The sequence below is a fragment of the Diabrotica virgifera genome, chromosome 5 (assembly GCF_917563875.1).
Source record: "Diabrotica virgifera virgifera chromosome 5, PGI_DIABVI_V3a".
Taxonomy (NCBI): domain Eukaryota; kingdom Metazoa; phylum Arthropoda; class Insecta; order Coleoptera; family Chrysomelidae; genus Diabrotica; species Diabrotica virgifera.
This window is the reverse complement of record NC_065447.1, coordinates 100,157,660-100,184,297: the sequence shown is the minus strand read 5'-3', so window position 1 is coordinate 100,184,297 and position 26,638 is coordinate 100,157,660. Positions and strand designations below refer to the sequence as shown.

Sequence of the window (26,638 nt, the reverse complement as noted above, 5' to 3'; positions counted from 1 at the left end):
TATTTAGTACAATTTGTATCCCAATTTAGTAGGTACCTATAATTCTGGTGGTTCTTTTAAATCCTCTATTGTTAAGAGAATTTACACCTTTAACCATGGTTTGACGATTTTCTAACAGAAATTGAAATATGCTTTAGATCAGATCCCGTCTTTAAACGGCTTTAAAACTTTGGAGGACATATGCGAAATTTTTAATGGACATTTTAAAATTGATTTTGGTGCAGAATTTTCGGCTTTAACAAGCTATTTTAAATACGCCCCAATTACTTATGTTGATGTTGAAAGGAGTTGAAAGGAGTTGAAGTCATAAAAATATTTTATCTGATCAAAGAAAATGTTTCCCCGTAAAAAATTTGGGACAAACACATTGTAGTGAATTATAATCGAAGATATATATATAGTGATATTGCTGTTTTATTTTAAATAGGTAACTACTGGTGTCACTTTTTGTAAAAAATGTGAATAAATTGCATATATAAAAAATAATGATTTAATTTTAAAGATAATAAATAAGATTGCCGCCCCCCTCTAAAAGAATACCCTAGAATAGAATAGAACAGAAAATTTGTGGTTTCTGGAAATGCGCATTTTTTGAATTTTTGTGCATATCTTGCGCATATTTCGTAATTTTTTACTGCATATATATGCGCATATTTCATCAAAATTGATCGCATATAAATCCGCTCCCTATCGATGAACTTACAAAACATCCCTTCTAGCGGCATGTAAGTGGATCAAAATTATATAGTTTTTTGGTTTTTTAGAAAAAAATTTTTAATAAGTTTTAAAATTTAACTTAATTCAACAAATAGTCATAAATCGCATGCATCTATGTGCGTATGCGTGCTTATGAGTACCTGTTTCTCATATGTGTGCATACGTATGTATCAGTTTGTTTTTCTGAATTGTCAAAAGTTGCATACTTTTAAAAATTTTTGGGATTTCTATTTGCATTTTGATACATCCAGACAATGTTCTAACTCTGGCTTTCTTTAATTGTAGCATTTAACTACTTGTAACGCCGACCTGAAGATGATCTGAATAGTGTAGAGATCGAAACCGGTCGTCGAAGTATTATTAAATGATTATGAGTAAGTATGTGTTTCTTTACTTCATTTAATATGAACTAACATATACAACCCATTCAACATTTAAAATTAACTTAATTTTTCTTCTTACCTGCTTTGCCGTCTCTTTCTGACAGTAGAGCTTGTAGAATTGGGAAAACTTTCTAATGTAGCAATAGGGAAACCTAAAAATATTTTTTTGTTAATCCGGGAACAGTCGCGCCGTGAGAAAAAATGTCACATCTTATCCTTTTCTGTGATAACTTGATGAACAGTTTTGCAGCATTGTTTTCCTCTCGTAAGTGGCCCGAGGAGGATCCTAGTAATGCGTGGAAATTGTTTTTAATTTTTTTTTTGTGTGGAATTTATGGCTTTGGTGAGAACCAGTTAGCATTAAAATTGTTAGAAATGGGTATTTTTAACAGAACAAGTAAATCCATCTATAAGCGAGGTTCGTACAGCCTCTGCCGCTTCTTGCATTTCGCCTGCCATCTTTTTCTGGCCATCCATTGGTCTTCTTTGATGGCTCTATCTCTCATGATGTGCCGTATATTTTCTTCCCAGACAACTGAAGGCCTTCCCCTTCTTCTTCTTTGTTGTGGTATGTAATTTAGAGATTCCTTTGGCCATATATCTTCATTCATTCGTTTCACGTGACCATACCACACTAGTTATCTCGTTTCAGTTGTATCTACACTGGAATATACAGTATTTCTCCTGCTTCTAATATCATATCTTCATTCCTGATGTGATATTTTTTGGACATACCACACGCTCTCCTAAGATAATCGATTTCTACTACTTCTATCCTTTTCCTATCCTTTTTCGTGATCTGCCAAACTTCTGCCCCATAAGTCATAATAGGCTCTACCAAGGTACGATAGACTGTCAATTTCGTTTTTTGTCTAATATCTTTAGACTATAGTAGAGAGCTTAGAATGTTTACCGCCGAATGCTTAACAATGTTTACCAATGTTTAACAAGTAAATAAAAATATTATAAAATAGAAATTTGTTTTAAATTCGTATTTAAATTTGTATTGTGAGATTTTTTCTCTACGCGCGACTACTTACGTGACAGAAGTGAGCGCGACTGCTTCCAGTTTAAATAAGCTAGATATGTCGTGTCGCACGATAACACGAGGAGTACGCCAAAGTTACCTACTGTCTCCTTTGTTGTTTAGTACACACATCAAAATAATCTAGGGGACAAAAACAAAATGCGAGATTACAGAAGTATTTTAAATAATTTATTTTAAATATTAAAAAAAAAAGTTATAAACAGGTGTCCCAAATATAAAATAAACATTTTTTCTTGGAAATATTGCGATAGCTCTTAATAAAATTAAGACAAATCTCCATAAGTCAAAAAATGCTTACATAAAAAAATTAAAAAATAATTTGTTGCCACTCAACTCCCAACAAAGTAGTCTGTAGGTTAAGTTAATACAGTGTATGACCTCCACGGTTGTTGATTACTGCCCTACATCTGTTAGGCTAACTCATAATCAGATGGTCAGTGTCTTTCTGCGGTATTCTTCTCCTCTCTATTGAAAGGCCCTCAAACAGTTGCTGTTTTGTATTGAACGCAATATTTTGTTGTAAAATACATCTTCCCAATATGTCCCATACATGCTCAATTGAGTTTAAGTCTGGCGATTGTGCAGGCCATGAAAAACCCTCAATTTCATGATCTTCGCGGAATGTTTGCAAGACCCTGGCAGTATGTGGACGCGCATTGTCATGCATTAATTGAAATTGGGAACCAGCTTCTTATGCAAAGGGTACAACAATAGGTTCGAGAATAATATTGCGGTAGTATGTTGCATTTACGAACAGTTCCAGATAAATGAGACTGTTTCTTCGACCAAGAGAGATGCCACAACGTGTCTTTATATTGCTGTTTTGCTTTCTATGAACCTCCTGTACGGCGACCAATCGTTCAGCATTACCAGCTCGTCTCCAAATTCTTATCCGTCTCGTATCTGGTGCAAATCCAAATCAAGACGCATCTGTGAACAAAGTAGAGGATCACTTACCTCTAACCCAATTTTCGTTTTCTTGTGCCCACTGAAGTCAATGAGCGCGATTTCCTGTGGATAACACACGCACTCTCACAGGTCTACGTGCATTTAAGCCTACTTCATGCAATTTATTTCTAATAGTTTGGCAACTTAAAAATAGCTAATAGATCTCTTGCAGTCTCGTTTGTAATTGTGATGCAGTAATAGTGAGATTTTCCAAACCCTGCAACCTAAGAAAACTGTCTTCAATCTGGTTGGTTATCCTTGTGTGGCCGCTATGACGTTCAGCAACGTCACCAGTTTCATGAAACCTTAACCATAAACCATTAATGACATTACTGTTCTTATAGAGAGCCTCAGCAACGTCTCTTTGACTTCTCCCAGGTCTAAGCATCCCGATAGCACGCCACTGGATTTCGCTATTTAAATGATGTCTCTCCATTATTGCCATTATTGACTATTTTCTCCACTCGAACGCACACTGTCCACGCTGCGCTCAAAGCCACCTCCTGACCGCCGACGAGGGACGCAGGTTCGCCTGTCGTTGTACAATGGTTTCTAGGGAGACTGGTCGAGAGCAAAGCACGGACAGTACACGTAAATGTCTATGGAACCAACAACAATCCATCAAGCTTTCTTCTCTGTTGACTTCTTAGCCTTCTGGACACCACCGTCCGGCATAACCCAGGATCCAAGAACACCAGGACACGGCGCTTGCCCCAGTGTGTTTTTCGGACTGTTTGCTTTTGCTGCCAACACTAAACATTCACCTCAAACCCTGAAGAGGACAAAATCCTAAACGAGGAAGCACATTGTACGCATTTCTTCTAAAGCATATTCTAGACAAGCAAATCAAACAATGAGATGATGATTATTGGCATTTGCAAAACTAAATAAAAATCCAAATAGACATCGAAAATCAAGTACCAATAAAGAAATATTATTTTTATCTTATAGGCAAAAACGCATTCTGAAGTTCTGTCTTATTTTTTATAGCCATTCTTTTCAGCATTACTATCCAAGTTGGTACAATAATCGAAAAAACAACAAAAAATATTAGAATCATAAATTTATTTTTGTATTTGTAGCTAACATTGATTTAAAAGCTGTAAATATGGGTGTCCCCTAGATTATTTTGATGTTTGTATATACTCAGGACACATTGTCGATAAGGCTTGACTAGATACAGACACAAATTTACAGATAACAATATTTTTAATAAACTGAAAGCTCTTTGAATGAACAATCTTCCAATAAAGTCCTCTCAGGAACGCAGATTAAGAATATTGACAATATCATTTTAAAATCATCTATGTCAAAATGTAAAATGTATTATTTAAGAATTATCAATATGAATGAGTCAGGTAAAATTTAATTATTAGAAGAATTTTTTACCAAGTAACAAAAAACAAAACCTTTTTTAATTATTAATGTCTTGTATTTTGAGAACGATTTCCGAAGTGGAAATCGAATCGTCAAATAAACTTACTTAAAATAAAATTGTGGTCGCAAAATCCAACCAAAAATAGTAAATATTCGGTGCTACCATAGTAAGCGGTCTTCGGTCACGTTTCTGCTATAGCTTGCGGTCTACCTGTGGGGCTAAACAACACCATAATCTTATCTCAGAAGGGTTAGCACACAATTAATAGTGAAGGGGAGCAAACCGTTTGTAGGCAAAGTGGCTAAGTAGTTGTTATATTAATTATTTAGATGGGAAATAAGCCACAATTAAATTAAAAAAATATTTTTATTAACGTTTCGACGCGCAAATCAAATTAAATTTCAAACATGAGGTTTTTTCCCTGGTTTTCCCTCGTGATTTTCTATGGAATCTCTAACGCGATAATTTTAAAGTCTTTTGCATTTGGTTGTCTTTTTAAAGACAGATCACATGCTATGATTTTTTTGTGACGGATATTCTTGAGTTGGGATTGATTTCATGTAATCGAATGAACTATCTTTTTTAGTAAGGTCGTCCCAGGAACGCAACTCACAAATATTGGCTATATCATTTAATGTCTTCCACTTTACGATGTATAATATACGTCTGAATTGCCAGTATAAATGAGTCAGATTAAATAAATTACTACAAGAATTTTTTTACTTAGCAATAACATTTTTGTTTAATTTAGTATTATTTTGTATTTTGACAACGACACCCGATTTGGGTGTCGACACATTAATAAAATTATTTTTTCAATTTAATTGTGGCTTATTTTCTATCTAAATAGTTCATCATAAAAAGGCCACAAGGAAATAGGTTCAGAACAATGTTAAAAATGGTCAGGAATATACACTAAACTTATTTCTTTACAAATAAGTTTTAAGTAATACCATAATCTTCTTGGTGAGGGTACCTGCATGACTTTTTTAAGATGGAATCATTGACTGCATTTATGTCTTAAATTAGGGTGCATTAATTTTTCTTTCTAGGTTGTATCGTTTTGCAAATAATTAGGTTAAAAATTAATTTTTTGTTTTAAAAAGTTTGGCTGCATTTTTTTTGTAAATTATTAGTCCCCTTTTATTTTACATTTATTTCTTCCAAATGTTTATTACTTGTGAACAAATGAACAAATATATTTTTTACAAGATTTTCCTTAAATTTCATTATTTTGTGCAAATCTTTTAGGATTTTTCAAATTGCTATCGCTACACCGCACACTATATTCACAGGTAGACCCCTATTCACAGGTCGACCGCATCCTCAAGGTAGACCTCGTACTGTTAATGGTACCAAATATTCAAATATTGTTTCGCAGAAACCAACACAAACTACTTTATTATTAGTGTATCATTATTGTTTAAAGTTTTATTAATAATAAACTGTTATACTAACCTAAAAAAACAAACCATAAACAGAATACAACACCCTTCACCTTCATAATTATTATCACAATCACACAATCACATGGTCACCAAGATCGCGTGTGTATGCTAAATAAAGCAACTTGGAATTTCGCTTTCTTTGCTGGTAATTCCCGATGAAAAAAAAAATCAGTTAGTTGTAACTATTTTACATTTAATACCACAACCGGTTTGTAAAGATGTTCGACAATAATAAGATGATAAATCTTATATCAAAGCAAATTTAATTTCATAATTATTAATTTTATTCGTCTCTGATAGACCAGGGAATTTAGGAATAAATAGATCGATTTTTAAATACATCACCTATCGACTTGCAACTTTTTGCATTTAGCCAAGTAAATGAAAGGGAAATACGGCAATACTGTGTAATTTTCAGGATCAACTCAAAATTGCATGAAAATTTGGCTTTAGGTTCTACTTACCCTCCACTTCAAGGTTGAACTTGTGCCGTTGGTTGCTTTTACTTCGGTTATTCAGTCAACGCTTTTACTTATGGGGTGACAGTCACCCCTTCCCGGGGGTGAAGAAACGCGCGATTAAAATAAGTCCGGAAATGGATAAACTGACTAATTGTAAACAACTTGCATCCTAAAGAGTTTTTTAATTAAGTCAATATTTTTAAGTTAACCCTTTCGCTCACGGCGTACTACATATAGTACGCCGACTTGAAGTGCACTTTTGTAATGTTAAATGAACGATTTATGCTGCGTGGTGCCATCTATAGCTTAATAGCATATTTACCCATTTAGTAAAATGGTAGCCAATAACGATGTCTGTAGTTCTAAAAGTTTTAGTACCAGTTGACAAACTCGTGTCCTGAGAAACGGTTGCTTTCTTTATTTCCTAATTTTCGGATGACATTTTTTGCAGTAAAAAACGATTGAAAGGTAAGTTTTAATTTTTTGTTACAAGTTTATACTTTGTTTTATTGAATTAAATATTAATTCTTAACCAATACATATTTTTTTATCGTAAACACAACGTATTTTTCAATGTACTACGGATAGTACATGGTGACATAAGGGATATTTAAGTTGTACTACTACCAGTACAATGTGATTCAAAGAAAAACCTCAGCTACTTACTTTTTTTAATTTTTTTGCAGATATATACTTTTAAAAATGAGTAAATATAAGAAAAATAAGCCATTGAGTGAAAAAGAACTGTATGAGTTGATAGAAGCCTGACTTTCTGATGTGGAAGAGTTTTGTGATGAAGAGACTGATGAGATATTGGCGTTCGAAGATCTCCAGAGAGACGACGGTGTTATCGGTAAGATCATCAACTAGTTATTTTTGCTTATCTGATAAGTTAATTTTAGGTAACGATAATGATACTAACAGTCAAGTAAATGATTTGGAGGCAGAATTTTCTGAAAGTGTCACTTCGCAAAGCTCAGCATCCCATGTTGTCAACAACGATGATACTACTTCTCAAGATCTACTAAAAAGCAAACTAGGGCGTAAACAGTTAATGAAGGAGTTTTTTTACCGTTTGAGATTTTTGGTAGCACTAACAATTTTTAAGGTATTTAAAAAAAGCATTTTTTTTTTGAAAATTAAAAATAATAAAATTTTACAACTAAATTTTAAAAAAATAAGTAATTTACCGATGAAACCTACAGATCATAATAAATAATACATAAGTAAAACAACCTGTGAAACGATAACGATTAATTTTATTTGAGATGCCAATTACAGGATGATTTTTCCGATTTGTTTTTACACTATTTGGCAATTTATTCAATTTGGAGGAAGTTCAATGGACTAATTATTAAACTATTAATGGATATGTTTCACAATTAAACCCCGTGGAGCTATAAAATTTAGGAAGTTAAGATTAATCTGAGATGGACAACAAATTAAGTGATTAATTTGTGATTGAACACGACTTATTATAACCAATGAAAAATAATCGCTGTAATAGGAATGGCATAACAAGAAAATATTATTATGCCCTATAAATTTTTTCAAATTTAAAATATGGCAAAGAAGGGGAAAATTGCGTGCGAGCCTTATTGTTTGACTTCGCCCATAAGGCAAGATTACCACTCGCGTCACGATTTTTGAATGACGACAAATCTGATTTTAGTCCCGTCAAAATTCTATACCGAGCAATAAGAAATATTCTCATTTCAAAAATTAGTTTATTCCATAATTTTGCCGCTCAATGTATTAGAATATATTATTTACAGCAGTGGAAACGCAGATATATAAAATTATAAACAGATTTAGGTTTATGGCTCTAATTCTAAAATAGACAAAATAATACTATACTGATGAGCTCGTATTATGTTTATTACGCTATAAGTGCTATAACAAACTGCATTTGCTTTAAATAGATACTACAAAATGAACAAACCAATTAAATTTAATTGACATTTAACGATCATTTATTACGTACCCACCTTATTGTTTGAATTATTTTCTTAGTCCCTTAGGAACTGTGTTGAATGGTAGTCATGGAAAAACATAATATAAAGATGATGACTAAAAAGGGTATAGTCAAAATTATTAGGGATTGATACATTGATAATTTTTCATTGTTATTTTTTAGATGATCCTTTAATGGGTCTTAGGGAGTTATTTGATGTCAGTATTTTAACTAAGCCTTGGTTTCGGTGGATCTCAAAACTTACTTTTGTGCTTCATTTAATAACCATATTTATTTCGCTACTACCAGTGGACGGAAAGCCCAGTTTATTATTTCCAGCCTTAACATTTCCTGTAGGTAGCTGTGTAAAACAAATAATACCGATATTGTTAATTTTAAATTTAGAAACACACAACGTAGACACAGTTGTACAAGTATCAGTCTCAAACTCTTTTTAGGGATATTAGTTGTATAAGTAATATTACCTCAGGCTGTCGGTGAAAAATAGGTCGATTTCAGGATATAATTCAGGATTTTTTGAAAGATATCAGGTGTTGTAAAGGACGATGCCAAGAATAACTTCTGCTAAAATGTAACCAAAAATATTGTGCGCTTTTTTATTGCGATTTTCATTTGTTAAATTTGCAATTTTTAAAGATTCTTAATTTTGCAGCTTAGGATATTGATTTTAGAGAAAAACTTTTTAATAGAAAGTTGTAGTAAATTAAAAAATCTACAATTTGAGCTATGGTAAGTTTAATTTCGTTTATTGGTTATTGCAAAACAGCCTGCGAAAATTCCAAAATGGCCGTTTTTTACAATTGCATTATTTATTGTACAAATATTTTTTTTTATTTTTTAAAACTGTAAAATTAACATTTTAATCTTAATTAAAACATAAAAAAATTGTAAAGCCAGATTAACGAATTTGTTGTTTAGATATTATAAATTGTTTATCCCAAGCGCTCAAATGTCGAAGGCTATAACTTTAAAAAAATCGTAGAGAGTTGGTGAAACATCCAATCTCCTTCTTAAGAGTTATATTTGTATATTCTGATATAAATAAATGCGTAAAACATTTTTAAACCTCTTATTTTTATGTTTGAATATAAGGGGGCAAATTTCGTTATACACATTTAAAGCTGAAGCGGCCCTCTACATCCTATGAGTTTCTAACATACAGATTATTGTTGCTGAAGACGAAACGAAGATTTATAAAAAAGTAAAATTTTTCTACAGCCAACTGAAGCCGAGATAATTGTTTTTTTTTTAATCGTAGTGCCTTTATTTATAACAATTAAGAAATTATTTTACAGTCATTGACTAAAGAAAGACTTATATTATTTTAAAATAAAAATTATTATAAAATATTATTACATTTAATTATTAAAAATTATTTTTAAAATCGGTGCCTTTGCGAGCGGCCGAATTTAGCAAATCGCCCGGCTCGCTTCAAATCCGCGCGTTCGGAAAATGTTTACGTAACTTATATTAAATTTTGACAGAAAACAATTTAATATCGTGTATTCCACTAATATACGTCTGTTTTGGATTATCGCGACAACGAATATTTTAGTGTGCAACATAAGAAGTACGAAAGTATTTTGCTCTAATAATTACTCCAATAAACAACAATATAATTTGCAATTTACTTTCGTTCTTCATATTTTCCACTGTAAAATATTCGTTGTCGCGATCATCCAAAACAGACGTATATTCGTGGAATGGGGATAATATTACCATTAAAATATACAGACTATTTACCACTGTATTTGTTTTTCTTGATAAACTTTTATATGTAAAATTTCATTTCTAAAGAAATAATATTAAAAAAATGATACATACACAGGGTGGGGCATTAGTGTGACAAAGTCCAATTACCTGTTTGTCGTAAGAGATACGAAAAAAAGTTATTTATATAAAAGTTGGGGCACACACAGTACCATAATTTAAGGATATTTTCAAATATACAGGGGCGTCCGTGTTGACAGAGTGACACAAATTTATGTTTTATTAAATGGAACACCCTGTATATTTTTACATTGCTGGATTCTCCTCAATGTTTGCTTTCTTAAAATGTATGGTTTTGTAATATTATACGAGGTAGTTTTGAAGTTAATTAGGTTTTTTTGTTAATTTCGTAGCAAAATCTACACCCTGTAGAATCGTAGTGATTTGACATCAAATTTTCTATTTATATTCAAACGATTTTTAATAGAGTCTACTACTGTTAATCATTAACAGTATAGCGAAATGTTTAATTTTAGTATACAGGGTGGGTCGAAAGTCGGAATGAGTATTTTCTGAGTTTTCTTAAATTGAACACCCTGTATTTTAGTATTATAATGAAATGATATTTATGGTACTTTTTTATGTCTTAAGTATTCCCTATATCTAAGTGCTTTAATTTGTAAGTTATTCGTGATTCTTTAAGCCAAACATTACATAATAATACATAATAATGTAGCCTGATCCTTAATTTATTAATGTTGGATGAGATATCCAAATACATTCGTAGTTAAGGTTGTTGTTCCTTAAAATATTGACCAAACATACAAAATTCTCCCTAGTTGGCTATGACACAAAATTTAATTAAACATTTGACATTAAACTTAATTTCAGTTGATTTGTTACCATTACTAATATTAATTTTTCTAATGAGGAACTGATTAAAATGGCTTTGTGCTAGGAGAGTATAACAAAAATGAGCTACATGCAATAAAAATTTATCATCAGCAATTCCCTGATAGACGACAACCAAAAAGAGAATCTTTTGAAAGTATACTAAAACGGTTTCAACAGACTAGATACTTAGATTTTAAGAACGGTTGTACTAATATACAGATCCTCAGTGACACTAAGGATTACATTTAATTCCTGTTTTCTTCACTTACAATAGTTTTTGTTCGATCAGATTTATCATAATCTAAGTGTCCAATCCGTTGAAACCGTTCTAGTATATTTTTAATTGTTTTTTTATTTAGTTGTCCTCTATCAGGGAATTTCTGATGAAAAACTCTTATTGCTAGTAGCACATTTTTGTTATACTCCACTAGCAAAAAAATCTTATTAATCAGTTCCTCATTAAAAAAATTCATATTAGTAATGGTAACAAAGCAACTGGAACTATAAAAACAGTATAATATCAAGTTTTTAAGGAAATTTAGTGTCATAGCAGACTAGTAGCCCAATAAATGACCGTTTTGGAGTGTAATTTCCAGTGGCAACTCAGAATTGCATGAAAATTTGGATTTAGTTTCTACTTACCCTCCACTTCAAAGTTGAATTTGTGCCGTTGGTTGCTTTTACTTGGGCGGTATTTAGGGGGATTTACCCCTTCTGGGGGAGTGAAAAACGAGTATTTAAAATAAGGACGGAAATGAATAAATTGACTTATTTTAAGCACCTTTTGTTCTATAATTTTTTTACGTAAGTCACTACTTTTCGAGTTATTCGCGATTTAAAATGTTGATTGTTCGACAAAAAAATTACGTTTTCAGACTGTTTTCCCAAATAACTCAAAAAGTTAATATTTTATCGAAAAAAATATTTTTAGCAAAAGCGTAGCCTATAATAATACGAAAAAAATGGTGTACCAATAAAGTCTACAAATTGAGTTGATGCAAAGTTGTAGCTCATGAAAAATACGTTCTTATTCGTCTATGTATATAATAAGTATAAATAACAACACCGAATAAAGAAGCGTTTTTGGGAAAACCATATTAACATTTTTAAAGTATCGAAAAAAAGCTTATTATTCGTTTTTTACAAAAGTTTACGGCATCAAAAATAAACGAGTTACACTGAAAAAAAAAGTTGGCCCCTTTTTTTTGGTAAAAAAAATCGTGAAAACCTTCCTTTATTTAGCACCCTAAATGAAATTAATCGTTTGGCTTTACTATCTATTTTAACTGTATGTGTATTGTTTATATGATCTGTAAGTTTGATTGGTTTCAAAGCTTATTTTTGAAAACATTTGGTTTTATAGAAAAAAAAGTTTCTAGAAATTTTTGAAAAATTTAATTTTTTCAAAATAACGTAAAAAGTATTAGGGATAAGAAAAATCTAAAAGAGTAAAAAAAATGTAGGTTTTGCTAGTATAAATAAGCTAGTTTCATTTTGTTTCTCCGTAAGACAAAAATTGGTTAAGATATTGCTGTTCAAAATTTGCATACACTCGTGATTAGTGACCGATTCAAGCTTTCTGAATTATAACCCTTTCAAAAATAAACACTTTAAACCGGTGAGACGGACAGATTATATAAAAAATAGATAGGTAAGTAAATTGTTTGTAAAGCGGTAGCGATTAATTTCATTTGGGGAGCTAAACACGGCGAGATTTTCATGATTTTTTACAAAAAAAGAGGGCCAACTTTATTTTGAGCGTAACTCGCTTATTTTTAATGCTAAAACTTCTGTTAACAATTAAAACAAAGCTTTTTATAAACACTTTAAAAAAGTTTTAATGGGTTTTTCCCGAAAAGTGCTTAATTTTTCGGTGATTTCACCTTGAAATATTCGATTTGGAATTAGACGAATAAGAGCGTATTTTTCATGAGCTACAACTTTGTTTTTATTTGATTGATAGAGTTTACTGATACACCGTTTTTTTGGGTTTTTATAAACTACACTTTCCTAAGAATATTTTTTTCGATAAAATATTTACTTTTTGAGTTATTTGCGAAAATCCGTCTGAAAACGTAGTTTTTTTGTCGAAAAATCAACATTTTGAACGGCAAATAGCTCGAAAAGTATTGACTTAAGTAAAAAACTCTATAGAACAAAAGTTGCTTAAAATCAGTCAATTTATCCATTTCCGGTCTTATCTTGAACGTTTGTTTCTTCACCCCCGAGGAGGGGTATCCGTCAGGGATATAGGTACCTATACTATCACCACTGATGTTTGACATATACGCTAAGTAAATCTTTCAAAAAGCAGTGGATGGCTTTGAAGCCTTCGGAATTCGAATTAACGGAGAATGTATCAAGAACATATAAAATGCGCAGACGACACGGTGGTATTCGCTGACAGTTCTGAAACTCTCTAGGAGTAAATGAACAGAATCACAAAAGTCAGTCAGAGATACGGACTTTCACTAAACACTAAGAAAATAAAATGTATGATGATCTCTAAGAAGAAACAGCAATTTGGACGAACCAGTGTGAACGGTCAATAAATAAAAAGAACAAAAACATACACCGCCTTGGTACTAACGTCAATGAAAATTGGGACTTTTCCATAGAAAAATGAAAGGTAGGATAGAGAAAGCAACATCTGCATTTAAAAAAATGTTATTCATTATGTTATGATTTATCAATACCCACAAAAATCAGGTTATTACGATGTTATAATATATTTCATATACTGTTGTATGGATTTGAGTTGTGGACTCTCACAGACGCCTCCTACAAGAAAATTGAGGCTTTTGAAATGTGACTTTATCGTCGAATCCTCAAGATCTCTTACAGCGACCACGTTACTAATCAGGGTGTTTTGTTGACAATTTAAAAAGGATAAGAGCTGTTAACTTTAATAAAAACAGCCAGAATCGAATACTTCGGTCACATCATGAGGAACAGCGAAATATATGAACTGCTGCAACAAATCTTGCAGGCAAGGCAAAAGTAGAAGGAAACTGATAACCAGTAAGGCGAAGAAACCTATAGATAACCTTGCTAGAAAATTTACGTACGTGCGTCGTTCAACACAATAACTACAAACTTTTTAGAGCAGCAGTACCGATTTAATGTGCAAGTACAGATTGTCATGATGGTCTCCAACATCCAAATCGGATAGTCACTACAACAAGAAAAAGTTTTATATTGTATAATAAGAAGTAACATTATTATTATTATTATTATTATATTTATATTGCAATGAAAAAATTAAAAATATTTATATATTTCATATATACGTATCATTTTTGTAATATTATTTCTTCAAAAATGAGATTTCACATATAAAAGTTTATCAAGAAAAACAAATACAGTGATAAATAGACTGTATATACTCCGGGCTAATTAGCAAAATTCATGGAAAAGTTATTTACCAGCAATTTTATTGCTGGAATCGAATTATAAGATCCTATATATTAATAATATAGGTATGCAAAGTCCGCAGCTAGTGTGCTACTTTTTTTATAAACAAAATGGCGCCGACAGATCGTATTTTTTTCAATTATTGCTCTATAACTCCGAAGAATTTAACTTTGCAACAAAAATACCCAAATAAAAATTCACCGCAATTAAATTCTGCATAGAGATATGTTTTTCACGATTTGCTCCGACGAAAATTTTCCTCGGAAAATGCGGGTTTTCCTAACAAAAACTATAATTTTCAAATAAAGTTTTAGGTAAGTAATTATTAATCAATAATTAAATAACTTCAGTGACATCAAAGCTTTCTTGGTATAGATTGTAATTCCAGAAGCCGGTGAAAATTAAACTAATATTTTAGCAACAATTCAATTGTTAATTAACAAATTACGATCGCAATAATAACCAAAATAATCATGATACATTGATCAAACTTATAAAGATTATGAAGATGAGATGCTTATTTAATATTTTATCGACAAAATATAAATTTTTCTTTTTTTTGCATAATCTTTAAATTTTGAAAAAAAATAGTTATAATACGTTGGTCTAATTAGTAAAGTACAAAGAAAGGTTATTTACCAGCAATTTTATTGCTTTAATCGAATTATAAGATCCTATATATCATTAATATAGGTATGCAAAGTCCACAGATAGTGTGCTACTTTTTTTATAAACAAAATGGCGCCGACAAATCGTATTTTTTTCAATTATTGCTCTATAACTCCGAAGATTTTAACTTTACACCAAAAATACTCAAATAAAAATTCACCCCAATTTAATTCTACATAGACGCATGTTTTCCCGATTTGCTCCGACGAAAATTTTCCTCGGAAAATGTGGGTTTTCCCAACAAAATCTCGAATTTTCAAATAAATTTTTTGGGCCAGTAATTATTAATTAATAATTATATAGCTTGGTGAAATAAAAGCTTTCTTGGTATAGATTATAAATTCAGAAGCCGGTTAAAATGAAACGAATATTTTAGCAACAATTCAATTGTTAATTAACAATTTGCAGTCGCAAGAACAACCAAAATAATCATGAGACATTGATCAAACTTAGAAAGATTATAAAGGTGTGATGCCAATTTAATATTTTGTCGACAAAATATAAATTTTTCATTTTTTTGCATAATCTTTAAATGTTTAAAAAAAATTGTTATAAACAAATTAACATTTCTTAGAAATTGTTTATTATATTCTAATTTTAAAAAATACTTAAAATGCGTATTTCATAGGTCTTGAAAATGAATGCTTTAAAAAAATTTTCCAACCATTTGCAAAAAAGTTAGGAAACAGCAAAATAAATATACGATATCTCCATTGTTTATAATTTGTTTTAATTGTTTCAAATCTTAAAAGTGAGTCTATGGTACAATCCAATTACTCACAAAGTATGTCAAAAATTAGTGCAATGGTTATATTTTAATCAAAGATTAAAAATACTTTTTTTTGTAATTTTTAGCGCGAAAGTAGGCTTGATACAGAGCCGGAGATAAAATGTTCACTCGAAGCGACTGACACGCTTAAACTCGCGCGAGTTGTGTATGTGGGCGGCATAGGCGTAACCAGGGGGGGGTTTTGGGGCTTGTAACCCCCCCCCCCATTGGGATGTACTTTGAGCTCTATACGCTTAACACCATAGCCCTCAGAGACCTTCCAGTAGTTTAACCCCCCCCCTTTCAGGTAGTTGTAACCCCCCCCTTAGGATCATCCTGGTTACGCCTATGGTGGGCGGGTAGCTACGGTACTGTATTATTCTACTTTCGCGCGTGTAAATTACAAAAAAATATATTTATAATCTTTAACTAAAATATAACCATTAAGCTGATAATCGATATTGTTTTATAAATAATTAGCTTGTACTTAAAACTCACTTCTACGCTTTGAAAGAATTAAAAAAAAATTATTAACACCGTAGTAATCGTATGTTTATTTTGCTGTTTCATAACTTTTTTGCAAATGGTTGCAAAAAAGTTTTAAAGCATTCATTTTCAAGATATTTGAAATGTGCATTTTAGCTATTTTTTTTAAATTATAATATAATAAATACTTTCTGAGAAACGTTAATTTGTTTATAACAATTTTTTTTAACATTTAAAGATTATGCAAAAAAATAAAAAAATAATATTTTGTCGACAAAATGTTAAATAGGCATCTCATCTTTATAAGATTTCAAAGTTTGATCAGTGTATCATAATTATTTTGGTTATTATTGCGACCGTAAATTATTAATTAACAATTGAATTGTTGCTAAAATATTCGTTTAATTTTCACCAGCTTCTGGAACTATAATCTAAACCGAGAACGCTTTTAAGTCACCAAATTATTTAATTATTGGTAAATAATTACTTATCTAAAACTTTATTTGAAAATTAAAGATTTTGTTGGGAAAACCTGCATTTTCCGAGGAAAATTTTCGTCGGAGAAGATCGGGAAAAACACGTCTCTATGCAGAATTTAATCACGGTGAATTTTTATTTGAGTGTTTTTGTTGTAAAGTTTCAATAATTGAAAAAAAGACGATTTTCGGGCGCCATTTTGTTTATAAAAAAAGTAGCACACTATCTGAGGACTTTGCATACCTATATTATTAATATATAGGATCTTATAATTCGATTCCAGCAATAAAATTGCTGGTAAATAACTTTTCCCAAAAATGGCCTATTCTCCGATAATCAGCCCAGACTAATATTACAATGGTAATATTATTAAATTGTTTTCTGTCAAAATTTGAGCGAGCGGATTTGAAACCAGCCGGACGATTTGCAAAATTCGGCCGCTCGCAAAAGCACCGCTTTTAAAAATAATTTTTAATAATTAAATGTAATTATATTTTATAATTATTTTTATTTTATGATAATATCAGTCTTTCTTTAGTCAATCACTGTAAAATAATTTCTTAATTGTTATAAATAAAGGCACTACGATTTATGAAAAAAAAAACAATTATCTCGGCTTCAGTTGGTTGTAAAAATTTTTTATTTTGTATTAATCTTCTTTTCGTCTTCAGCAACAATAATCTGTAAGTTAGAAACTCATAGGATGTACAGGGCCGCTTCAGCTCTAAATGTTTATAACGAAATTGACCCCTTATTTTCACACCCTAAGATTATCTCGGCTTCAGTTGGTCGTAGAAATTTTTTATTTTTCTATAAATCTTCGTTTCACCTTCAGCAACAATAATCTGTAAGTTAAAAACTAATAGGATGTACAGGGCCGCTTCAGCTCTAAATGCTTATAACGAAATTGCCCCCTTATTTTCACACCCTAAGATTATCTCGGCTTCAGTTGGTCGTAGAAATTTTTTATTTTTCTATAAATCTTCGTTTCACCTTCAGCAACAATAATCTGTTAGTTAAAAACTAATAGGATGTACAGGGCCGCTTCAGCTCTAAATGTTTATAACGAAATTTGCCCCCTTATTTTCAAACCCAAAAATTAGAGTTTTGAAAATGTTTTACGCATTTATTTACATCAGAATATGAAAATACAACTCTTTAGAAGGAGATTGGATGTTTCACCAACTCTCTACGATTTGTTTTCAAAAAGTTATAACCTTCGACATTTGACCTCTTGGGATAAACAATTTATAATATCTAAGCAACAAATTCGTTAATCTGGCTTTACAATTTTTTTATGTTTGGAATTGGAAGATCTTTATTTTAAAGCTTTAAAAAATAAAAAATATTATTTGTACAATAAATAATGCAATAGTAAAAACGGCCATTTTTGTACATTTCGCAGGCTGTTTTGCAATAACTAATAAACGAAATTAAACTTAGTATAGCTCCAATTGTAGGTTTTTTAATTTACTACAACTCTCTATTAAAAAAGTTTTTCTCTAAAATCAACATCCTAAGCTGCAAAATTAAAAATTTCAAATTTAACAAATGAAAATCGCAATAAAAAAGCGCACAATATTTGTGGTTACATTTTAGTAGAAATTATTCCTGGTATCGTCCTTTACAACACCTGATAGGTTTTAAAAATTCCTAAATTATATCACGTCTTTTCACCCACAGCCTGGGGTTTACAGTTAAAAATATTTTAGGAGACTTTAAAGTATATTTCAACATTGACCTTGCTTGATAATCAGGAAGAATTTCAAACAAAATAAAACACCGACTTAATATTATAGACAATTAAGAATTTGAAAATATCTACAAATAATGATGATGATTATCTTATCGACTTTTCTCTGACCCTCAAACGATCACATTGTTTAAATAACTGTTTCCTCACTGGAGCACCTGGGTAGAGGCACTGAACTGAAATCAAATCCTTCCATCCTTTTGGGGAAATTATCAAAATAATTACCAAAGATGCTAATAGCACCATCTATGAATCGAAAGTCAAATAAATCAGGAAATAAAAATCTAAATTTTTTATCCTCTGAGATTTTTAAGTTGGAAAAAATAAAGCATAAAAGAGTGATGAAATACTCCACAGGGGAAATCTAAAATTGCATTTCACGACCTGTCATGCACAATGATAATAATATAATGGTGAATGATTATGATAATAATACCATGGTGAATGACAGGTCGTGAAATGCAATTTTCGATTTATTTGTCTAGTATTTCGCCACTCTGTTATGCTGTATTTTTTCCAACTTAAAAAGCTTAAAATGCACTTTTTGTGGAAAACATCTTAGCTTTTTTAAAGTGTTTATAAAAAAATAGTAATTTTTGTTTTTAAAAATGTTTGTAGCATCAAAAGTAAGTAAGTTACGCTCAAAATGAAGTTGGTCTTTTTTGGTCAAAGAAACTTGGGAGGACCACCCCAAAATAAGCATCTTAACCCGGGAGTAGCCGCGCTCACTTCTGTAACGTGAATAATCGCGTGTTAAATTTCATCTCACAATACGAATTTAAATACCAGTTTACAACAAATTTTTATTTTCTAGTGTTTTTATTTATTTGCTATGTTAGAAATATTATTTCTAACAATTATTAAAGCTAATTGGCTCTCCCCAAAGCCATAAATTCCACAAAAGGAAGAAGAAGAAAAAAAACCTACGCATTACTACACCCTTCCTCGAGGCACTTACGAAATTTTTTCAAAATTGCAAAATTTTTCATCAAGTTTTCGCGAAAAGTGATAAAATGTGAGATTCTATCTAACGGCGCGACTACTCGCAGGTTAAATCAAATTATTAATCGTTATAGTATAAGAGCTGGGAGCGGATTTTGTGCGTGATAAGTAATATGGAAAAACTATACGGGGATATGTTGAATTAGTTGTGTACATGACTTTCCCCAACGGCCGGAAACCACAGTGGGGGACGAGGGTAGTTATAAGGGGTCAAAGTCGCGGTTTTTATTAATTTTTTTGTGGCGCTCATGATCGAGATAGTGCACCAAAATTTGGGAATAAGTAGGTCATGACGTGACTAAGTAAAATCTCCAGATCATGACATTACTAAGTGAAATCTCCAGGGGTCGAACGCTGCGTGGGGGACAAATGTTGTGATGCGTCACAAAAAAAATAATACAATCTGCAATTTACACCCCTTAAAACTACCCTCATCCCCATCTCTGGTTTCCACCCCTAGAGATTTTGCTTAGTTACGTCATGATCTACTTACTCTCCCAAATTTTGGTTCACTATCTCGATTACGAACGTCACAAAAAATCCCTGATAGTTTTTAAATTCACCTCTGCCCCCACACCTTTGTCGCCGCGCAGTGTTCCGCCCCTAGAGATTTTACTTAGGTACGTCATAACCTACTTATTCCCAAATTTTGGTGCACTATCTCAAACATGAGCGTCACAAAAAAAATAAGAACTACCGCGATTTTGACCCCTTATAACTACCCTCGTTCCCCACTCTGGTTTCCGGCTCTGGGGATTTTACTTAGTTATGTCATGGTCTACTTATTCTAAAATTTTGGTGCACTATCTCCATTACGAACGTCGCAAAAAACCCCTTATATTTTTTATTTTCACCCCTGTCCCACCCCTTTGTCGGCCACGCAGCATGCCACCCCTGGAGATTTTACTTAGTTACGTCATGAACTACTTATTCTCAAATTTTGGTGCACTATCTCGACCATGAGCGTCACAAAAAAATTAATAAAACCGCGACTTTGACCACTTACAACTACCCTCGTCCCCCACTCTGGGTTCCGGCCGTTGGGGAAAGTCATGTACACAACTAATTCAACATACCCCCGTATAGTTTTTCCATATTACTTATCACGCACAAAATCCGCTTCTATCTCTCCGACTATTACCGCTTTACAATTTACAATGATCTGTCAGTTTCATCTGCTAAAAGGGCTTATTTAAAAAAAAATGGTTTTAAAGTAATCTTTGTTTTAAATTTAAATTTTAAAAAAATGCTTTTTTTAAATAACTTAAAATTTTTTAGCGATACCAAAAATCACAAAGATTAAAAAAATGTAGGTTTTACTGTTCTAAATATTTTGAAAGTTTTGTTTTTCGGTAAGGCAAAAGGCAAAAATTTGTACATATGGCTGTTAAAAATTTGCCTACACTCGTAATTATTGACTAGTTCAAGCCCTTTCATCCACACCCCCTTCAAAAATAAGCACTTTGAACTGATGAAACTTTCAGATTATTAAAAAAATACATACACAAGTAACGCAGTGTGTGAAGAAGTAATGTTTAATTTCATTTGGGATGCTAATGAGGGGATGACTTTCACGATTTTTTTACCAAAAATAGGGAAAACTTTATTTTGATCGCCACTCCTTTACTTTAATGCTATAATAGTGTTACGTTTTAAAAATTCAACCGTCTCAATATTATTTTTTTTTTAATAAATTATTCCACTTTTCCGTATCGTTTCCCACATTTCTCCTATATTCTTAAATAAATAATCGAATAGATAGCAGACTTTGAATTTGGCAAGTGTTGTGATGGATACGTTACGGTAAGTCACTTTGACAGTCGTCGAATTCTAAAATTGGGGTGCTACTTGGAACATAAGTTTTCAGGCAATTGATCTTGGATAGATCACCCTCATTGGGGATATCGGCCTGAATTTATGTTAATTGAACTTGGCATATTGTAGTGTTGTAGGTACATTTTGTGTAGTTGTCAAGTTCACACCGTATGAACGGGACCTATTTTCAAAGCACCATTTCAGATACGCTGTAACGATTCCTGGAGCCATTCTGAAGGAAAAGAACATCAGGTATGTCTTAATTCGATTTCTTAAGCACTGTAATAAGTGCATCGTTGATTTCCGAGCTTTTTATTTATTAGTTTTTCTGAGAGTTCTTATTTTTCTATTGCAGTTATTAGGCCTTAAACCACAAAATAGATGGGGGTAGATAGTACCTAGTTATTGTTGGAAATACTCTGTGGGAAGTAGAAGAGTTTTTTGTAAATGTACCCCCTTGAAAACCCTTCTGGCCAAAGGTTAGTATAAGATCTTTTATTGTTTTCTTATTTATTGATTGATATAGAATTTGAATTGTTGCTCTGACGTCATTTTAAAGAAATCTACATTAATTTACAGTTTTCATTTTTTTTTTCTTATTTGACATTGCTACTAAAATAGAATTATTTCTCTGACGTCATTTCAGTCAGTTTTTAGTTTTTATTTTTCTTAATATTAATTGTTGTAGTAATAGACGTCATTTTGACAGTTCAGGTTAACTTAGTAATTTTCGATTTAGTTTTATAAAATATGATAGTGTAAATACAACGAGATATTCTAATATTATTTTTCTCTTTTAGGGTTTCCATTGATTCCATTGATTCCATTGATTCCATTGATTCCGTTTAGTTCCATTTATTCCGATTTTTTTCCGTTTACTTCCAATTACTTCCGATTTCTTCTTTCAGTATTAAGATTTGTTGTGTTTGAAATCGTTTGTTTACGTTGTTGATATGTTACTGGTTATTCTTCTCATTGGAATTGGATACATCGTTGGATACCTCACTACAGAATTAAGATAAGGATTTTGATTAATTTATTTTTTTTATGGGTTTATGCTCATTAGCCTTTATTAATATTAGTTTATTTGTGAATAGTACCTAGTGTGTTTTCGGTTTGTTATACTGTTTTTTTTTTTTGTTTTACAGCGGTTACGCCTGAGCTCATGCGACGCTTATAATTTTCGGTTAATTTTGAGGGCTAGAAGCCCTATTTGCTTTTGCGCATCTAGTTACTTGTAGGTTATCGTTGTGGTTGTTCAATATTATGGTATTATTATGATTCAGTTTATTATTTTTTTGTTAATTATTGCATGTTTACGGACTAAATTTATTTATTACTTATTTACTTATTATTAATAGATAATTTTTACGTGAGGTATCGCTTAATTTCATTTGTTCCATACACCACATGATTGGTACTGCAACAATTTGGTAGGTTTGGAGTTGCAGTCTACTTTAGGCGTGGACCGTGGGGCAAACTAGCCTGGCGCCCAGTTAATATCTATTTCAGGTTAAAAGAGAAGTCTCAACGAACCCCCCCATCTCCACTAGAGCATAGCGGGCTACGCCTTTGTTGTCATCCGACAGCCGGTGTAGCAACGTAGCGTCCGCACACGAGCGGCGAGCTGTTGCAATAGTATGTTATGCAACGAGCATTTGACGATGGTCATTATGAAGCGAGTATGAGCGATACGAAACGAGCCGCCTAACGGCGAGTTTCTTATAGAGTACGAGATTCATAATGATAATTAAATGCAAGTTGTATACACGATTTCTTCTATGATCATTCACAACAAAAAATATATTCAAATTTATTAATTTTGTAACGCAAACAAATTAAGTAGTTTGTCAATTTGACAGTTTGTTTACATACTAAGAACTGTCAAACCGTATGTATTTGACTCGCCATTGGTCACTGCGTGTATGCCACCTTTATCGCGAATGCCATATTGCGTTTCTGTTGGTTAAAAATCTGTATCGTAATGAAAATCTCTATCATAACGAAGTTCATTATGATACAGGTAGTGACATCATAATTGATATATTATAGGATGAGAATAGAACAACTTAAAAAAATGTTTTTAACAACTTTAAAAAAGTTGTGATGAGTTGTCCCCAAGGAGTGTCCCCATGTTTTGGTTATTTTAAGTTGAAATATTCGACGAGGAACTTGGCGAGTATTAACCTTTTTTTCATTAGATATAACTCTTCTTTTACTGCGTCTAGGAATCTCATACATACACATTTCCAATAGAATACTTTTTAATTTATTTGCAAAAAACCTCCAAAAGAAACGTGTTTATTTTTTGTTGAAAATAAACATATTTACTCGCAAATAACTCAAAAAGTATTAACTTAGTTAAAAAAATGTTATAGAACAAAAGTTGCTTAGAATTAGCCAGTTTGCCCACTTCTGGACTTTGAACGTATATTTTTCACCCCGGAGAAGGGGTGAAAGTCACCCCCAGGGTAAAAGCACATATCAGCACAATATCACTTGTCTTCATTGACATGTTACCTATGTGTATGCCAAATTTCAATCCAAGCGGTTCTTTAAAGTTTCGAGCAAAAACTGTGAAACAATGTACTAAGTTACAATTAGGAATAGGATTACAGTAAAACTATATTGAAATTTTTGGATTGTTCTATAACCTGGAATTGAATTGGGCGCATTAGAATGTATGCTCGCACTATTGCCCGAATACAACAATATTGCGATTTTTCGCCAACTGAATACATTTCATTAATTTTATTGCTTTGTAAACAGTAGTATTTACTGTTAACAGTACAACTGTGTCCAGTTGTAATAGTACTATTTTTAGTAAAATTTATTGTTTATAATTTAATCATAAAATAAAAATATTGACAACTTAAATTGTCAAACATCTTCTTAACATCTTACATCAATCTGATCAAACGCAATCCATCATACACATTCTTGCACTACGTATGTCCTGACTTCTAAGGGTGGCCGGAAAAATGTATATTCGTTTTACAAGATTTTGGGGTACATTTAATCCGTAGAACAATTTGAACATTTATTTTCGATGCAGATTTCAGTCCTCTACAAATAGTTGTACATGATTTTTGATGTAAAATACTTAGGGAAGAAGGAATTCAACAATTTCGAATTTCCCATTGAGTTGCCTATGGCCCGTTTGACCATTCACCACCCGGTATATGAAACTTAACACTAAAATCAATATCATTACAAAAATATTAGAATTTAATACGTCAGGCTTCCGACTTTAACCGCATTGCTATTCTCTGTGCCGAGATTTCGACGTCTTCCCTGGCGTCATCTTCAGGCCTTTCGAGTTTTCAGTCTCCTTAGCCTTCAAACCCTACACTCTACATTACTCACTGCAATACTGTATTATATATGCATATTTGTGTAAAGTATTATTTATATAAACCTTTTTTTTATATATTTTTTTTGTTACAGATATGTATCGCCAATGTAATATATCTAACGCAAGATCCATATCAATTTATAAAGACTGTATATGAATACTGCTATTCATTTGTAAGCTTCAGAAAACAAACAAGAGATGAAATAATCAAAGAAAGCAAAACTTGTGTGTCTATTTTACTATTGAATACTATAATCGCACAATTATGTTCATTTGTTGTCTTTAAATATGGATTCATATTTATAAATCCCTTAAAAAGAATGTTTGATGGTGTCATTTTGTATTTTATAGAAATAGTGGTACTTATTTATATCCAAATGAATATTTTGGGAATATCACAGTTAATCAATGGTATTTTTTACTTTTTAAAGCACGTAAAATTTCAAGTTATTTTATTAACAGTTTGGCTTGAAGATCTTAATAAATTGAATAGCATAATTGTTAATCCAGAAAATCCTGCATACTGTTCTGCAGTAAAGTATACTCTTAGAAAAGTTATTGTAAGATATTTAGAAATCAGACGGTAAGTATTTTAGTTTAGATGAAAATATTTTTTTATATAGCTTAAATACCTCGACAACTAAGGCCATTGGCATGTTTCAGCTGATTTATACATTTACTAAGATTTCTCTTCCTCTGATTTTCTTCAAAATCTTCCTCCTTTTCGTTACTCTTGAGGCGATAAACTACCCTAGATAATTGAAATAATATTCGAGAATAATATTTCAATCAACTATGATAGCTATCGTCTACCCTAGACTAGCTCAATCTCCCAAGTTGTGAGTCCACCTTGTCCTAATCAAAAACATGAACAATGAAAATGCAGAATGGAGCAAATAAAACAATAATATTTAACTAATCATGTTTATTTTTCATAAAAGACATAATTAAAGTATCAAAAAATAATTTACAAGACCTTGCCGAAACATTACAGATCAGAGATTATACTTATCGATGGCACTTGGTATCTGTCTGCGGGTTCTTGGTGTCTTGCTGTTGTTCTGCAACGGGCTCTGGCGACGTGGATGTTCTGGCCACCAGGCCTACAGGTGTTGGATGGTTGTTAGGAGTCTATGCCATGTACTATCGCTGCATCGCCGGCGACATTGGGGGCTCCAGCTTGAAGAAGTCCTCCCACGGAGTGAAGGGTTGTTCAGGTTTCTATTATTTGTCCAGAAAACCCTATTAAGAACGTCTACTTGAAAATGTGGCTATGAGGCCAGACATTGCCTTAAGTAGATTTTAGAATTAAGATATTTTTAGAATTTTTAGAATATTCTTCATTTTGACAAAGATAAAAGGTTTGACTTGACATTGACAGAGTTCGTGAGTGGGGGCTTAAAATTTGAAACGAGAAACGACAGTGCGAAGTCACTGTCATGAACCACAGAACGATTGAATAAGAATGTGAATTCTGAGATAGAACAAGAATGTTGAGATATGCCTATAAATACCGAAAGAGGGCGCTAACCAATTTTTAACGGGAACAAAGGTAAAACAAATAGAAGAGGATTATTATTAAAGAATTATTAAAGAAAATAGAATAAAATAATTATTTGAAAATAAAATAGCAAAGATGTGACGTTTGTAACGTTACACTCTGTCTCCTTATTTCCAATCACCCTACCATACTAGCATCTAACTAGCTACTATTCCCTTACTAATCACCTACAAACACATCTGTCAATTTTATTTCTTTCTCTCTAATTTACATCTTTCTTTCTAAATTACATATATTTAATATATATATTTAATATTTATATATATTTTAATAAGTTACAGGGGTAAAAAAAGAGAAAAGGAGAATATTTAGCGTGATTTTTAATTTCAAATATATTATTCAAAAGAAACTGTTTGATTATTCTCAGGGACTTTC

The 26,638-nt window shown here is 31.8% G+C and overlaps 1 protein-coding gene across 3 annotated transcripts in view; it reads right to left on the bottom strand.

Annotated features, from left to right (window-relative positions):
• LOC126885068 (uncharacterized) overlaps positions 1-6,149 on the bottom strand; it is a 205,823-nt gene extending 199,674 nt beyond the window's left edge. For all 3 annotated transcript variants that reach the window (XM_050651498.1, XM_050651500.1, XM_050651499.1), the window contains exons 1-2: positions 5,933-6,149; positions 1,180-1,252 (exon numbers count right to left, since the gene is read on the bottom strand). In XM_050651498.1, the coding sequence (XP_050507455.1) occupies positions 1,180-1,252; positions 5,933-5,978 (119 nt within the window). In that variant the 5' untranslated portion in view covers positions 5,979-6,149. The remainder of the gene's footprint in view (positions 1-1,179; positions 1,253-5,932) is intronic.
• Positions 6,150-26,638: the final 20,489 nt, after the last annotated feature.